Source organism: Aphelocoma coerulescens, chromosome 1 (genome assembly GCF_041296385.1).
Source record: "Aphelocoma coerulescens isolate FSJ_1873_10779 chromosome 1, UR_Acoe_1.0, whole genome shotgun sequence".
Taxonomy (NCBI): domain Eukaryota; kingdom Metazoa; phylum Chordata; class Aves; order Passeriformes; family Corvidae; genus Aphelocoma; species Aphelocoma coerulescens.
This window is the reverse complement of record NC_091013.1, coordinates 33152705-33171513: the sequence shown is the minus strand read 5'-3', so window position 1 is coordinate 33171513 and position 18809 is coordinate 33152705. Positions and strand designations below refer to the sequence as shown.

Sequence of the window (18809 nt, the reverse complement as noted above, 5' to 3'; positions counted from 1 at the left end):
CAACAGCAAACCCAAATCTGCTCTCAGCAACAGCCACAGGTTTGTGTTTGCAATAAACAACCTAACCCAATTGTTCAAAGACCTGAGAGGTTAATTTGCACATACTGTAATAAACCAGGCCACGGGCAGTGGTACTGTTTTAAAAAGCAGAGAGATCAAGGAGTCCTTCAAATGGAGGGACAAATTTTGAACAACTGAAGGGGTCAGGGGCTTTATTCTCTGGGGCAAAAACATCTTAAAGAGCCCTTGATAAAATTAGAAGCTGGACCCCAGAGACAACAAGTGGAGTTTTTAGTGGACACAGGTGCTGAAAGAACCTGTGTCACTGAAACACCTCCAGGATGTTTTATTTCTCAAGATACATTAGATATATATGGTGCTAATGGTGAAAGCTTTGCTGTTCCTGTAATTAAAAATGTAATCCTTTCCATACAAGGACGTACCCATACAGGGGATGTGCTATACCTACCTCAAGCTGGGATCAATCTTTTAGGACGTGACTTCCAAATACCTCTGAGGGTTGGGGTGGTACCGCAGGGTGGAAAAATGACCACTAAATTGTTTGTTTTATCTTTAGTAGATGAGCAACACATTGACCCGGTAGTGTGGGCCAAACCTGGCAACCGGGGAAAAATGGACATCACACCTCTAACAATTGAGTTGCTCCCAAATAGCCAGCCAGTACGTGTACCACAATATCCCCTCTCCAAGGACAAAAGAAAGGGCCTGAAGCCTGTTATCATGGACTTATTACAAGATGGAATTCTTGAGACCTGCAAATCCAGTTACAACACTCCAATTTTGGCTGTCCAGAAACCAGATAAGTCATTCCGGCTTGTACAAGATCTGCGTGAGGTCAATAAGAGAGTCCAAACCAGGTACCCACTGGTGCAGGACCCCTATACACTCCTGAGTCGGGTACCCCCAGCACATGCCTGGTTCTCTGTTATTGACCTTAAAGATGCTTTCTGGTCATGTCCTCTAGATTCTCATTGCAGAGACATCTTTGCATTTACCTGGGAGGATCCAGACACTGGACGGAAGCAGCAGCTGCGCTGGACTCGCCTGCCTCAAGGTTACACCGAGTCACCCACACTCTTTGGCCAAGCGCTAGAAGATTTGCTAAGTTCCTTTTCTCCACCCGAAGGGATTCAGGTAAGTCAGTACGTAGACGACCTGCTCCTCTCTGGGGAACAGGAGTCTACGGTAAGAACTGCTACAATTCAGTTACTGAATTTTCTAGGGAGGAACGGGCTGAGGGTGTCAAAACCTAAATTACAATTTGTGCTACAGGAGGTGAAGTATTTGGGACATCTAATTGGCCATGGCACAAAAAAACTCAGTGCTGAAAGAGTAGAAGGAATCCTAAATCTACCACCTCCAACTTCAAAACGAGAAATCCGGCAATTATTAGGCCTATTTGGATACTGCAGACTGTGGATTGATCAGTATTCACAATCTGCCAAATTTTTATATGAAAAACTAATAGAAGAAGAACCTTTTAATTGGACTAATTCAGACACACAAAAATTACAAAATCTGAAAGAGAAATTAACAAAAGCACCTGTTTTAAGCCTTCCTTCACTAGAAAAACCCTTCGATCTATTTGTTAATGTGGAGAAGGGAGTTGCCTATGGCGTCTTGACCCAGGAGTGGGGAGGAGTCAGGAAGCCGGTTGCTTTTCTTTCCAAATTACTAGATCCAGTGTCCAGAGGATGGCCTGTCTGCATCCAGTCCATCGCCGCAGCAGCTGTTCTGGTCTCGGAGAGTCAAAAACTCATTTTTGGTGGAGACTTGACAGTGCATACACCACACTCAATCAAAACCATTTTAGCTCACAGGGCTGCAGAGTGGTTAACTGACCCAAGAATAGTCAAATATGAAGCCATTCTCATGCACTCAGACCACCTGAGGTTAGTTGTGTGTACACACCAAAATCCAGCTCAATTCCTTTATGGGACCCCATCAGAAAAAGAAATTGAACACAATTGCATTGAGATAATTGACATCCAAACAAAAGTCAGAGAGGACCTGGTGGACTGTCCCCTCAATGAAGGGGAAATCCTCTTCATTGACGGGTCATCTCGAGTGGTGGATGGAAAGCGATGCTCTGGCTATTCAGTGGTCGATGGACACCAAATGTGTGTGCTAGAAAAGGGCAGATTGCCACCAACCTGGTCAGCTCAGGTCTGTGAGCTCTATGCCCTAGAAAAAGCACTCCACCGACTAGCAGGAAGTATCGGGACCATTTACACTGACTCCAGATACGCTTATGGCGTAGTCCACACCTTTGGAAAAATCTGGTCCGAAAGGGGGTTCCTAAACACCAAAGGGAAAGATATCCTACATAAGGAATTGATCCTAAAAATTCTAAAAGCACTGCAACTGCCTCAGGTGATCTCAGTGGTGCATATTCCAGGTCATCAATCGGGAACCACAAAAGAAGCTCGGGGGAACAACCTAGCAGACTTGGCAGCAAAAGAAGCAGCAGTGGAAGAAGAGGTAAAAGTGATGGAAGTAAACCAACTTCCAACTAACACCACCACATCTGACACTATTCCACAAACTAACATTTTACCCACGCCCATTTTTACTGATCAGGAAAAACAGAAATTAGTTTTAATTGGTGCCAATGAGGATTCTCAAGGCCGCTGGTATTTACCAGATAAACGCCAAATTTTAAACAAAAATTTAACCCGAGAAATTCTACAAAATATTCACCAAAGCAATCATTGGGGTTCAAAGGCTCTGGCGGATCACTGTCTCAGAACCTTTGGATGCACTGGTGTTTATGAAATAGCCAACCAAATAACCCGGGACTGTGTAATCTGTCAAAAAGTTAACAAAAAGGTAATGAAAAAGAACACGGGCGGAGGAATTGAATTAGCAATCAGGCCTTTCCAAAACATTCAAATTGACTTTACAGAAATGCCTCCTGTCCAGAGGTGGAAATACCTATTGGTAATCGTTGATCACCTTACCCACTGGGTGGAAGCTATTCCAACTGTCAATGCAACAGCCCAGACAGTGAGTAAGGTGATCCTCGAGCAAATTATCCCCCGTTATGGGATAGTCCACCGCATAGATTCAGATCGAGGTACTCATTTTACCTCCCAAATTGTACAACAATTGGCTCAGCAATTAGGAACAAATTGGAGATTACACACCCCGTGGCATCCACAGAGCTCTGGGAGAGTGGAACGGATGAACCAGACAATCAAGAACACCCTCACAAAATTAATGCTGGAAACAAAATGGACCTGGGTAAAATGCCTTCCACTTGCTCTTCTTAGAATCAGGACACAGCCAAGATCTGATTTGGGTTGTTCACCATATGAGATGTTGTATGGATTACCCTACCTTGCTACACCACAAGAGTTGAATGTGAAAGAGTGTGGAAACACCAATGTACAAAAATATGTACAGATAATTGCCAAAAATCTAGAGTTGCTAAGGGAAAGAGGTTTTCTACCACAAACTCCCCCACTTGATTTTAATTTACATCACATCAATCCAGGTGACTGGGTGTTAATAAAATCCTGGAAAGAAAAGTCATTAACCCCATCCTGGGAAGGTCCATTTCAGGTCCAGCTAACCACTGAAACAGCTGTCCGGACATTTGAAAAGGGCTGGACGCATGTCAAGAGGGTGAAGGGTCCGGTGGCACCACCAATTGAAGAGAAGAAACCTCCAGACAAACCATCAAACTAAACACCCTGTTTGAAAGCTCCACTCAGCATCCCTCACTCCAAGTTAATAAAATCCTGTACTCCCAGTTCTTCCCCAGTTATACCTCAGTAATAAGTGCTAGCTACAAGTTGTTAAACTAAGTTGAAAATATTTTGCTGTTAATTCTGTTCTTTGTTATTCCCTTTTACAGATTCTGCCTTCACACAACCATATTGTCACATCAACTGTATAGTAAGGCTCCATTTGAAGCCAGCATTCTCTTCCAATAACAGTCCAATCAGACTCCAAAATTATGGGCACGATAACTCTAATCTTTGACAAGGCCAACCCTAAATAACCATGAGCTTCCAGAAGCCTGAGGTCACTGAAGAACCATCTGAAGGTGAGATGCCTAAAGAAAGGACGAAAGAAGCAAAGATGACAACCCCCACCAGCAGAGGCAACCCAAATGCTGACAGCTCCTCTCGGGTATGCCAAAAGGGGAAAGTGAGCAACATCCTGCTACTGAGTGTCATCTGTCTCTGGGTCCTCTGGCCTCCCTTTACACAAGCAGCCGACAGCCACTGTAACAGATGTTACAAGACTGTGTACCAGGCAGAAGGAGGCTCATTTCAAATTCGACACTTTTTCCGAGCACATACTTATGTTAATCCATCTTGTTATAACATAACAAGGTTGAGTATCTGCTCAGAAAAAGGTCACAAGTACTGGATTGGCAAAAACATTGGCACCCAAATACATAAGCAGAAGGGAGAGTGCCCCTCCCAAGACGATTGGCTCTGTTTCAATTTTAGATACATAACCAAGACAGAAGATTTGTTGAAAAGAAAGACCTATGACACTGACCTGATCCAAGAGGTGGTCATAGAAGAAAAGGAAAAACAAAAAGAAAACAATCCTTTGATGTCAAGGAAAAACTTGTTTATTGACCTGGCAGAAAGGATTGGACAACAGCTAAATTTAACAAATTGCTGGGTGTGCGGAGGAACTTTAGAATCGGAGAGTTGGCCTTGGCGGGGAGTCAGTCTTGGACCCCCCGATTTACTCCGACTGAGTAATCTCTCCCCCACAACCAGACATGACAATGAAACCTGGCTGCTAAGCAATACTGTTATTGGAGAAGAATGCATCTGGAGGAAAGGAAGAAAATTTTTAGAAGAAGTTGGTGAGACAATATGCAAAAGGTACCTGGTAACTGATGGGCAAAAACATTGGTGGATACCTCAAGAACCAGATGTATTCTGGTCTGCAGAAAAGGTTAAAAACAAAAACTGCATTTTGAATCCTGTTAAAAAACTCTGGCAGTGCTGGGATCAAGGAAATCCATATTCTGTCCTGCCACAAACTTCCAAGTACTGGATTACAGCAGCAAGTATACAACCCCACTTCTGGGAAGCACCACAAGACCTCTACTGGCCAAGGACAATGGTGGAAAAAAGCTTTAATTATTGTTGGACTTTCCCTTACAGGACTTATTTTTCTCCCTTGTTTAATCCCTTGTTTCATCCGTCTAATCACCACTGTCGTCCAAGGCATGCCACTGATCCAGGATCTTCAAGGACAACAGCAGCGTCCACCATTCGCTCAAAAGATTATGCATATCAATAATAGTAACAATAAGAAAACTAGAAAGGAGAGAAAAATTGCCCAGCAAGTGTGGGACAGTTTTAAAGAGCTTGAATCTATCCCTGAAGAGTTATCCACCTCCACTTAAATGCAAAGACCAAAGATGTGAGCATAAGAAAAAAAAGGGGGGACTTGTCATACATGAAATCCCTATTTGTGCTTGGTCTTTGCATATTAAGTGCTTTAATTAATTTGAGCTTAATATTTTTAAATTGAATGTTAAAATCAATCCATCAGTCCAGGTACACTAATCAAGTTTTTATGGTCTTCCTGTGTTTACTGTATACTTTTACAAGTGTTTTAAGATGTGTTGGATGTATTTTTATGTTTTACTTGTATCTTGGTTTCAAGGCAGATTTTAAAAAAAACCCCAGTTGCAACAAACAGCCCAGCCCCCCATAAGCACATGACCCTTATCTCAACTGATATCACCCCTCTGACCAGGAGGAGCCATTGGTGGACAGAGGTGGTCTGTCAAGGGGAAAACACCAACCGCCTTGAACCAGGGGGGTGGACTGTGGGTGGGCTGTGGGCGGACTGTGGGCGGAGCAAAAGCTATAAAAGGAAGAAAAAGACACGTGGTCAGTCTCATTTTCCCTTCCTCTCCAGCTTGCTAAGGCAGTGCTGGAGAAGCCTACCCCTTTCTAGGGGCTTTTTAGAAATAGATTTCTTTTTGACCAGCCTAAACTGCAAGTTTATTTTTTTTCTCTACCTGAGGTTCAGAGCTGTCTTAAGCCTAAAGTTCCTGAATCCCTGCGCTCCTGGGGCATATCTCTCGAGCCATCTGGATCCCAAATTTTTATATTTTGTTAGGTTTTTTTTTTTTGCAATTTTTCAATTTTTTTCTGTTTTAATAAATTGTTTTAATTTCTACAAAGAGTTGTCTCATTCCTCACAAGCACCCACTGTTCCATCTAGAAGGAGTTTCACAATTATTCTGCTTAACTTTTCATTCCCAGTCTGCCTTTTGTTGCCTGTGTGTTATTTGTTTGTTCTTGTGCTGACATCATCCTTCAGACAGAATACCTCCTCTTCCTTCCTGAAGTTTATGTGAATCCTAACTACCTCTATAAACTAAATTATATGGCAGAATCCTGAGAGTATTTCCAAAATGCTCAAATCAATGCTGAATAGAGATAACCAAGACAGTTTAATGTGCTATTTGAGTGCCAAAAGCAGCACAGCAGCCTCCCTTGGCTCAGGAGGATAAATTAACCCAAATGAAGAATGACAGTGACAGAGTATTTTTATGTAGCTGCATACAGTACTTTAAAACCGTATGAAGAAAGAGTGATCATATAGAGCAAAACCTATCCAAGATTGCACCACCGGAATCAAGTCACAACATTGATTCTTTCTTCACGTTTACAGGGAAATGCACATTCATACCATGCCTTGTTGTAGCTCTTTAGTAAGAAATCCTGCTTGGCACATGTGGTTGATCAAACCAATCTGGTGCATGGAACAGACACAAGCTGTCACATGGCATAGCAGCCCTGCATCATGTTCTTGGGATCCACTTTTCACATAAGCAGTGTGCTAAGTCCACATCTACATAAGAACAGCAGCTACAGACACACACTGCCCACGTGGCCTAATATGCCAGGTGAGTCACCTCATCATGTCATCCTGCATGAAAAACCTGCACAGGTTAAAGACCTTCAGATTATTTCAATACTTTTTAAGCCCTGTAAAAGAAACTAGAGAGCTCCAGGAACTAGTTCTTGAACAAGATTTTCCACAGGAAGGGGTAGATATGTTTTGGTAACTACTGTTAGCACACTGAGATGGGTCCTTTTTATAAGCCATTGTCTTCTCCTTATTCATCCTGGCAACCAAACCAAGTAGAGCTCAGCATTCCCACTGAGAGAACATCAACTGTCCCCAGGGTAACAACAAGGTTAGGATGCAAATTAGCTGGCACTAGAGGTAAATATTTTAGACAAAATAAAAGATGAGTTTCATATTTCTGAAATATCAAGGGAAATTGATATAAAAAAATCAGAAATTTCAAATATTAAACTTCTTCATCTGTGTCTAGAGGTGTGGGGAATATTTCCTGAAACTTGTGCTTCTTTATGCCTGCCTACAGTGGAAACTACAAAGATTTGTCTGCATGCTGAGGAACAAACAGAAGAGATGCAGAGAGATGCAGAGCTGTGCCATGAATTCTACAAAGGTTTTTATTTTATTCAAAGACACACATCTTGGAATCCCTAATCAGCTTGTCCCTCCAGAAACTTGTCATAGAAGGCAGTAATAAATCATTCAGGCATTCACTCAGTCATTCACTTCTTAAGTCCCACTGAGTTCCACATACCTAGAGACTGCTATGAATGTACACAAGACTGAAAATACAACTGAGTTATGTAACAAACTAATCATACAGGAGATGTCCTGTACAATGGTAATAGCAGTGCTAAAATTGTTCAAGGAAAAGAATGTAATTCAGTATGATTCTAAAGAAATAAACCCTTGTTATCAACATGACCAAAACCTTGAGAAAACTATAAAACATTTTAACATTCCTCTACGGGATTCTCCATCTGGCAAGAAACTTCAAAGAACACACACAAACTGCAACACATTCACATTCTGCTTTATCATATGCAATCTCCATATCCATAGACAGCAGTACGTGTCTGATGGCAATACATATATGTTTCAAGGTCAGAAGTGTTCTGAGCTAATAAATCAAAATTAGGAGGAATATTTTCAAATCAAAATGTATTTGGAACTTTGCCATGGGGCAGAGCCTGCTGAAGTACCCACTGATATCCTCGCTCTTTAAATAAAAACCATAGAGTATAACTGACTTGCATTTAGCAACTGTCTAGCTGTTAGGGAATGCAAGGTTTGAAGTGACATCCTGTTTTATTAGAGTTCACTTTATTTGAATATTGCTATTTACCAATTAAATTTATGTGATAGCTTTAATTAGTATCTTTGGACTTCAAAAAAATTTTAGTAGGTTTCCATAAATCTCTGGAATTTGATTTTTAAGATCATACACCTTTCCCAGCACTTCAACAAAACAACATCAGATTGCCACAAGAGCAGTTTTATGTAGTAACTAAAGATAGCTGAGGTACATAGAGTTCAGTGACAAGTGTTCATTAGCAGTAAAGCTCATTCGGGAGCTATCTACCTCTTGTTCAGTTGAATATGCATATATTCCACACATCTGAATTAAACACACAACTGTATATTTCTGCCCATGTTCACTTATACATATAAAAAATAAAAAATGGCAACATGGTGATAGAATTTTGGAGGAAAGGGAGATATTTAAATGACAGATGTTTTTTAAACTTTTTCCTGGGTAAAAATAAAAATACACCCTGGATCAGCTGAGATTCAAATCCATTTTGTGGTTGTGGATCACAGTTTGTATAGTATTTATAAACAGAGGTCAATACCATCACAATAGCATCTTTATTATGAAGATATTCAATAGTTTTATTTTTCTATCACTTTAAAAGGGATTATTGAGACAATCTTGTTTCTAAATAGATAGACAAAACAGTACATTTTCCTTTCACTTCTGAAGAACACATATCCTGAGTCTTACAGATTGTCAAGATTAAAATCTTTAGTGAGATCCTTTTAAAAATGTTTTTAAAACATTTGCATTGTGTGGCCTTGGATTACGAAACTCTGCACCTGTTCCTATGAGCAGACAGCTCTCAATATTTTTCAAAAGAATCAGCATGAAGATAACTTCTCACAGTAATATCCGACCTCAGAACTAACTCACTTGACTTTTGTTTTCCATACACTTCCCCGTGTATTTGTTCTGTCTGTTAGGAAGATTTTAAATATGCCAGCAACACTACATACAATACAACATTGGGACTGCTGGACAAGCTGAGCAATAAAAAGAAAATGAGATTTTCAGTAGTTGCACCATTTACTTTTATTATAAAACAGAGAGGCATTACCAGGCTACGTGCTATAAACTCAGATATTGAGAGATTTCTGGGCATGTCCCCATGCTATGCACCTCCACCAGAAAACTGTAGTTTCAATTCTCATTTGCAATGTCAAGTGATTGTATAAATTAACAGTGCACAGACTGGTATGAATATCTGCTGAGTTTGTGACTATAGTAACAGCTAAAAAGACTGGTTCTAACAAAAATAACAGTAAATCTGCGGAAGAGTTCATGTCATAAGTTCATTGATCAGGAGTGCAAGAGAGGAAAACAAAAATTCCCTAAATATTTGAGCAAACCTAAAATTCTTATACCAGTTATGGAACAATTGAACAACCTGACAGAAATCAGAATTAAACCCATGCTCCTGCATATGAGTCATATACAACAATAAGGCATCAAAGCAGCACTTACAGCTGGAGAATATCAGAGGACACGAGTGTTCATCCATGGGGAAGTTGTGCAGTTGCAGCTGGCACTCAGCGTTGATGGTAAGCCTATGAAGAAACCAAGGGTCTGTTACTATGTGCCAGTACAGGGAACAGCCAGAGGATGAGGCAGGGTAACCTTAAGCATCATGAAAGAGTACTTTGACATCCACGAGTAAGGCCTGAAAGGAAAGAACTGTATTTGCAGATTGTTTGTTGGCTATTTAAGCCTGATCCAAAACAATGATAATTATCTAAAATAATTTCAGACATATCATCAAGTGTTTCTTGATCCCAGGAAATCTGCGCATGTTTTTCTCTAGACAATTCATCATCAAAGGTTCTGGCATGAAAACAACTATTCTTTACAAAAATAATAGGAAATATGGTTTGTGTGGTATGTAATTCCACAAAATTAAAACCTCAGAGGGAATCTTGTAAGAAATATTCTCCATATTTGTAGTGTGAATTTAAAATTCTTTCACTCTCTTCAGGCTGTCTCTCCAAATCTTAATAAATCTCTATATGCCATTCTATATTGTATAGATGCAACAAACAGATCAGCAGAAACACCTTCATCCCTACTTGAATGCTGGTTTTACATGACATTCCTAACACAAAGTATACTATGAACTGAGTCAATTTTAAAATTACTAATATAAATCAGTAATCTTCAGTCTAATAGCTTACAAAATGAATGTATTTACTCAGGGAAATTGAATTAAGTTTTAGTTTTTTGTACAGTCTTTTAAAAGAAATACTACATAATTTCATGACAATTCATGCATGTGGGTTATGTGAGTTTTTCCTTTTGGAAACCAAATAAAAAGATAAAAAACTCGATGGGGAAAGGTTTATATCTCACATATAGGATGGCACAGAGAAAAACTGTCTTGGAAAAGGTCACCTGTGAGGAATTCAAGAGCCTTATTGCACTGACACTAGAAGAGGATTTGCAGCGTTGCAGCAGGAGGGCATTCAGAACCTACAGGGGGAAGGGAAGAAGATGGAAATGTATGGAGCATGACTGAACCTTGTACACTTTTTCCTGGACACACAACACCCATCAACACCTGACAGCACCAGGGCATACAGAAGCTACCTCTTCCATGTCATACCAATTCTGACACTTAGGTCAGTTAAATGGGGTTTGAATTACAGTGTTAACAATAAGCAATGATCATGCTAACAGCTTTTCCTGTGTAAAAAGGAGGCTGACCTGAGTGATCAAAAAAGACTCAAAACATCTTTCACAAAGTAGACATGCTCATTCCAATGGGTCAAGTATTAACTTACTTTTAGCTAGTTTAGACAAATTTTGTAGTCCATTCAACAAATAGTTTATTTAGTGAGATGTATGCAAGTCTTATCTTGCATAATCTTATCTTATAATACTACTCTTATATATTTTTTTATATATATATACACAATAATACATAATACTAATCTTAGGTAGATACTTAATTTGGCCTGAAATACTGAAACAGAATTTAACAGAAAAAAAAACAACAAAACACCTAACCAAAATCCCCTCAGAAACAACGCCAATAACCCAACCAAGAGAATATTGGAACTGACACCTTAATCCCCAAACTAAAGGCAACTGAAATAAGCAAGAGCTCTTCACAGTAGAGCAAGCCTAAGCAGGACACTAAAAATATCAATAGCTTTTCCAGATGTTTATTTCCTTTCTTATTGTTTGCCACAGACTGTGTATTGCAGCCCAAAGCATGATTAGCCCTCTCAGGTGCCCCAAGAAGAAAGTGTAGTGTGAAGGGCATGTCTCTGAAACACTTTCCCTTGTGGAACATGGCTTATGGCAAAACTCTCTTCTAAACAACTCATCTCTTCCACAAGTAAACACATATTTTCATTTCCACAGGCTTTTTTAAATGCAAATATATACAGTATTTCTAATACCATATAGTTGATTTTATCACAAATATTAGAAAACTGTAAAAGCCTTTCCTCCAGCAATTCACCCTTGTGATGAGATGTCACAGACTATCTTTCTGCATGACTTGTTTGAAGAATCAAGTATTGGCACTAGCATGAATCTAGAAATGCTTTATTCAGCCCTGCATCTAACTCTGATCAGAAAAGCTTTTGACAGGTTTTATGGGACTACATAGTCCTGATTTTATTACAAGCACTAAAAAGCCCAACTTGTACAACTCAGACAGACTTATTGCCTATTTCTCAAGATTTCTTTCTTAGAAAGAGGTAGCACGGGCAATCCAGCATTTCAGTAGCTCTGAAAACAGCAAATAGTAGCTGCAAAGCTGATACCACCAGTAGAAGCAAAGAGGGAGAAATATAGCACTTGGCTTAAGCTATAGTCCTGCTCTCAAACAGAGACAGAGACACACAGACGTTCGCAGAAGGGGTGCAGAGCCAAAGAGGGTGGGCCCCCTCTGGGGTCCTCTTTTATTTGGAAGAGGAAAGGGGAGAACTGGGGGGTGGACCCGGGGTGACCGGCCAACCAGTCACTGCTCTAGAGTTTAGAGTTTCTTTCAATTTTGCCTGTGCTTGGAACAAAGGAGTTCAGAGCACATGGCAGTGACAAGTCCTGACTTGTTTCGGGAAGGGGGAAGGGCAGCTCGGAGTAGGCAGGAACAGAAAGACAAGACTTTGTTTTCTAAACCTGGAAGTACTTATGCCTGAATAATAAAATATGTGTAAAGCATGGTCAGGTAAGCATTGGGAAGAAAACAGCAGAGGAGAGCAAAGATATTGCTGAAAATTACTACTAATATACCAGAAGTGGGAGAAGCCTTCAGCCCTGCGCCTTGCCAAGTGCTCACCTGAGGGTGTACAAGATCTTGCCATCATTCCATATGCGGAGGAGCTGGTTGGGGGTGGTGATCCAGTGAGCCTCTGCTGTCTTTGAGTTACGAAATATTGTGTCTGGGATCCAGATCAAGCCAACCATGTTGCTGTTCAGAGTCAGTATTTTCATGGTGCTGTTGAAGCGAAGACGGCTGTCTGTCCACGTCTGGGCAAAAAATATATCAATTTGATATTCCTGCAAAGAAAGCATGATAGATCAATGGAAATCAGTTCCACGCTTCACACTATTTGTTGTTTGATTAGGTCTGTTCTGGTGTAGAACAACAGCATATGTTCTGGCCAATGGAGCTATGTTTTCTTTTTTTTACTGCCTTAGGAATTTTTTTTCCATTTTCTTCACCCTTCTAATTTTATGTCTATCTGCTTAATGAAACATGCCAAACATCTCACTTCCATTGGTCCTGTGCCATAACAATTTTGGCATTAGCACATTCTTTTTCATTGTATCTGAAAAGTCACAGCTAGAAGGTATAGTTTACAGAGGCTTCCTTGTCGTAGTTCAGATAAGAGCCATGAAAGATGAACAGGACCAAAACACATAAGCTAGAGAATGGTAAATTCCCCTGATTATAGCAATGCTTTTTAGGGAGGAGGTTGTGTAAATTCAATAAATTAATTTTTCCATTTGCTACCAGTTGTTCAACCACTCTTTTTTGGGCCATGCTGCAGCAGAATGAAAAGGCAGGTTTGTGCTCGTTTACAGACACCTCATGTACCCCTGCTGCTGAGCTGAACAGTCATCCCTGAATAGGCTAATACCTTCATTTATATGAAATTTTTCCTTCCGTTTACTCCATGTTTTACTACTCTGTTTCTGTAGGTAAGCCATCACAGTACAAAAAAAATGCAGAAATTAAAATACACATGGACAGACAGAAAAAGTTATATAGGTGAACATATAAACATGCTGATTTATGCATTTAAGACCCCTTGGAAGAAACTGTATTCTAATCCTGTATTTGAATTGTGAATTCAAGCCAGCAGAGGCTGGAAAAGGTCATGCTTGGTTTGCTTGTGTTCCTCTTCCTCTTTTCAGACTGCTCTCTTTTTGAACCTCAGGGCAACAGTCATCTGATTCTGTCATACAATATGCTCTCAGTATCACAGGTCTGGCTGCATCCATGACAGGTATGACGTTTGCTGATGTAGCACAAAGTGTATGCTCTGCAACAGAGGTTAACACAGGGGTCGGGAATAATCCAAAGGAAAACATCTCTTTAGGACCCCTGGTGGATGTGCTCCTGATATATCAGAACAAAGGAGAATTAGGGCTATGTGGAAAGTCTGGTATGTCTTTGACAACTCTGAACTTGTTTTTATTTCATTTTATTCTCTCTGTTGTTTCAATACAGTAGTATTGTATTTTTTTCTTTATAGACAGTCATAGAATTGAGGACAGTGTTTTTGCTAAAAGCCACCTGTTTCTCCTGTGCTATTACATTTTTGGCAGGCCATCCCCTCAAAGCTGATGTTATAACACCAGGAAACCTAATTCACTGGCACTGTAATCCAAGTCCAAAACGCACTCTGGGCCTCTTGTCTCTCAATGGTAAATGATCGAAAGGTGCGTAGGTGGTGCTAGCACGTATCCAAACACCAGGTAATAGATCACCTCAGGAATTAAAGTCTAGCCACCAAAGGCATTAAGGACCATTTTCCTCCATTGCTTATGTCACTACCATTTCTCATTGTATTATGAGCTTTATTTTCTCAGGGAAGATGATAGATTTTAATCTGAAGAGACTTTTCTTTCGTATCGATGACATCTCCACACGTCTGAAGGACATAATGTTATGTACACAGTGTACCTCTGTTATTCAAAAAGAACATCCTTAATGCACCAGGTTTTAGATGGCAGAGCACTGATCTCTTTTCTTTACAGTCAATTGCATTTTAGCCTTCGAAAGTCTAGTGATAAGTGTTTGGCACATTCAGCTTCTGTAGAGAGGAATATGCCAGACATGTCTGTGGGTTTCTCCAAATGCTGAGTGAGTAGAGTTGCTTTTTCTAGCCCACATGTGAGAATCTGTATTTATAGAACCAAAGACCATTTGTATACAGCTGGCTAATGACAGTGCTGTCTTTTCACAGGACAAGTTTTTGCATGATATTCATATTTGAGCTTATTTTATATGAATGCTTCATTTTGACTAAATTTAGGAGTAACCATAATTCCTTTCTAGTATATCATGCATATTTAATGATTTTTAGGATTTAAGATATTCTGTATTTCTAAGAAAAGAAAGACCCTGAGCTTCTTAATACATTACCCTGAGAAGGTACTGGAGCTAGATTTGAGCAAAATGGTCCCCAGGAGCAGTATAAATATAACATTGTGGTTTCTATTCCAGTAGGCTGCTCTGGCTGAGAAGTGGATTACATTTGCCTAGAAACAGGGTCATGGTAACACCACTGCCCAGCTCCCACTTTGCATCTTCTGTATTTATTACTGCAACTAGAACGTGCCACCAATGATCATTATTCAAAATACCTGTACAATTGGCCTCTCTATTTGCCTTAATAAAAAAATTTCAACTCAAATTAAATGGTTCCCAGATCTTCTGAGTTAATTAGTTCTGAAAAAAACCACATTTTTCTTTTGGCAAACCGAGATAATAAAAAACAAATCAACATTTTTAAAGGAAAAGTCATTAAAGTTGGTTGACATTAGTTGCATTGACTTTTTAAACACTTTTCACCATTTTTTTTTGTTTAAAGTATTTACAGTGCTCAGTCAGAATATAAAAACAACCAAAAAAAAATTTCCCAGTAAAATAAACACACATTTTCATTTAATATCTGAATTGACATTCTTACCATTAATCCCTTTTAGATGTGAATGTTATATCAGTACATCCTTTACATTAATCTCTGAAACTTCTTCAGTCTTTAATCAAGCAGATGATGGAGTAGATATTTATATAGTCCCTCTACCATGAAGGGGACAGAGGTCACTTTTGGAACTGGTACTCAGTTCTTCACGTCTAATGGTTCTAAGTCTATGCATATTTCAGAAAAATTACCTCTATCTTCACTGACAACAGATACTCCATTCCCAGTGAAGTCAACAGCTTCCGTACGCTGTTTTGCACAAAGCTGGTACAGTGATCTCCAGCACACAGCATCCAACTAGAAACTGCCAGAAGAAAGTTTTCTATGTTGGTTTTACAGAGAGGTCAATATCATGTAATACAAGAAAGTAATACTCTTCATTTGCTAGCTAATACCTGCCATTTTAGATCTTTACGAAATGTAGCGATTGCACTTAGAGAGTTCAGGCAGGACATCAGGTTTCAGTGATGTGATGCCTCACATGAAGCAGCATCCTGGAACTCTAACAATACTCTATGTTCTGTTCTACCACTGCATCAGTATTTTGTTAATAACCTTCCAATTCTTCCTTTTCCTTTTTTTTTTTTTTTTTTGGCAGCAACTATTGACTACTACAATGAACAAAGGAAGAAGTGAAAAAACAAAATTTTACAGAAGACTTCTTCCCAGCAGCACAAAGGTAAAACATGTTCTACATGAAATGCCAAGGTCATGTACAGTAATGTGTTCTGTCACTAAATTTACTTGTCTTAATCGCACCTGGTTTGCCAAAACAGACTCAAGATTTTTCTACTTTTACCACATATTCACACAGTGCCTGGATGCATTAACTGAAGCTACACTCCAGAGCAGCCAAACTTTGAAAAAAGCATTCTCCTTGAGAAAAAGAGATAACCCTAACAGGAGAAATAGGTCTACATGTTAACATGAAGAGAAATTCTAGGAAAATCTTCTTTCCTTTAGTAGAGAGACATATTTCTGAAATACTATTAAGTTTTACTGATGAGAAATTCATTATAAACGTGAAAGGATTGATAGAGGTATAATTTATAATCAGTTTTAATAGATTTCATTTTGTTTGGTTTTAAATGTAAATTCATGAACAGCTACGTGTTAAATTCCCCACTCTTAAAAACTTCACTGAAGTGAAAACTGTTTGAGGATTCTACAATCTGTTCAAATCTGATTACATAAGGACATTATTTTTTATAAAAGAAATAATTTTAAGAAATTACAAATAATATGAGAATGTTTGCTAGCTGAAGACTCCTGACATATACAAATACTTATCTGAATCTGTAACCACACAACACTAGACCTTTTAGGAAATACAAGATTATCAACATTTTTTATTCTTTCTGGAAAGAGTAATGTTTTCCAGTAAAACTAAATCAGTTTATTTGTATTTTTTTGATCATATGAAAATATAAAGTCTCATTTCAGGCAGCTACAGTGTATCTTTGTGTGAAATGTCTTTTTTTTTCTTTTTTACTCTCCAATGATGAATAGCTACTTATGACCAAAGAATTTTTCATCAGTACTTTTTTGCAAATTAACCTTAAATGAATGCATTATCTTATACATTTCATCATGTAAAGAGACAGATTGTTCTACTTGCAAGACTTCTGGTTGCAAGAAACATCTAGTATCATCTGAAAATTATAAGTGACAATGTGTCACAGAAATCCTTTGTATTGCCTCCTATGAGGCTACCTTTGAAAATGGGATTGTAAATTGACACCTGACAATGCTCACGTAGCTTCCAAAAGTAACTCCTAAAACAAAGAAAACATATTATAGTCCTTTTACCTGTGCAGTATGCAAGTAATTATCTCAGGTAAAAAATTTCTTTCCATTCAAATTTTATAAGTTCTCCTTTAAATCTGAAACATTGGTTGAGAGAAATGACTGAATGAGATGAGGAAAATTAGGTGGTATTTTTCTTTTATATGGTTGTGTAGAGAACAAGAAGCTAAAGACAATTTTACTTTCTTAATTTCCACTGATTTGTGGACAGGAGATGTAACCCAGATTTAGCAACAGTATTACCTGTAAATAGCTGTACATAGTCAAGGTTCCAACTACTTGATTTTAGCTTTTGGTTTTTTTACATTTTCAAATATTCCTATTGTGGTTTCATTAGTGCTTTGAAAATAATCAAGAGTCAGCACCGAACTATTTGCCTTCCACTGTGAAGGAATGATTAATGATTGGGAACACCTTGAAAATGCCATTGTCTAGGTCATCTGTAGTCACAGAGAAAAATACATGCTTTTCAACCAAGTTTTTAGTTGTTTTCTCAGTTAAAATAGTAGCTAACCTGTTATTGGCAATACATGGAGCTTTTCTCCTATCCTAATGTCTCATTTTAACTGTAAATTAATCCTGAATAATATTATTTAATTTATTAAATATAATAATATTTTATTATTATTATAATAATATAATAATAATATAATTTAATTTATTAATCAGGTAATGGATGTGAATGACTACAGATATAGTATGGTATTCCTTTGTTGCTTCTGCTACAGCCTCCTCATTTTCTGCATTTTCAAAATTCTCCATGACAACAGTAACAACAAAAATGTCAAGAGTCGTGTCCTTAGAAAAACTGCAAGAATTTCTTGCATGATACTTTTCAGGTTTTTACTATTGCCTACCAAGCTTTTTTTTTTTTTTAATTTTAGAACCTATATCTTGATTGGTGATGGAGTGAGACTGTAACTGATTAAAGCTGTTACTGGCATTTGTGTGAGGCTGGTACTCAATCAACTGAAAATAGCTACATAATTTAGGTCCAGTTTAGGTTCTGATAATTCTGTGCCTTCCTACACCCCTTCTATAACATGCCAGCACACCACAACCCACCACAACCACTGTCTGTGTAAGCTTGGAACTAGTCTAATAAACTGCATCAGGGATAAAATCTCCTTTAGTTGCCAAAAGGCTGGACTTCACCAAAGTGGGAAATCCTATTTGTAATTCTGAAACTGTTCTGGAAATAAGTATTAAATTTTGCTTTTATATTTCAGTCCAAACCATCCAGTAAGAAGCATGCTTAAAAAATGAGTAATTGTAGAACCCATTACATGCAAACAGTGTCATAGAAATGATAAGCACTAGGGTTTAAAAGGGAATATGGGATGGGGCTCTTCAGGGAAACAGGAGACAAATGGTAACAAATCTCTAAAGACTGGGAGTCTCCTCTTTACTGCACTCAGCCATAAACCACAGGTGAACACACCCAGAAATGTTCCTTCTTTTTGCCCTTGTCATGCTTGGATTAGAAGTACAAAGAGAAGGGTTTGAGATACTGTGTTTTAGTAGAAAATGCCCCAAATATTAAAGCAACACTCATGATGTCTGTTTGTTTAGTCTGAAATTTGATGCACTTGGGAACATTAAAAGTGGGTAATCTCTTCAGAGTTTGAAGGTCATTTTCAATA

The 18809-nt window shown here is 38.6% G+C and overlaps 1 protein-coding gene across 1 annotated transcript in view; it reads right to left on the bottom strand.

The window, feature by feature from the left end:
- Positions 1–18809, bottom strand: part of GABRG3 (gamma-aminobutyric acid type A receptor subunit gamma3) — a 312369-nt gene that overhangs the window by 139278 nt on the left and 154282 nt on the right. Inside the window, exons 4-5 of the mRNA XM_069006212.1 lie at positions 12483–12703; positions 9665–9747 (exon numbers count right to left, since the gene is read on the bottom strand). Coding sequence (XP_068862313.1) covers positions 9665–9747; positions 12483–12703 — 304 coding nt within the window. The remainder of the gene's footprint in view (positions 1–9664; positions 9748–12482; positions 12704–18809) is intronic.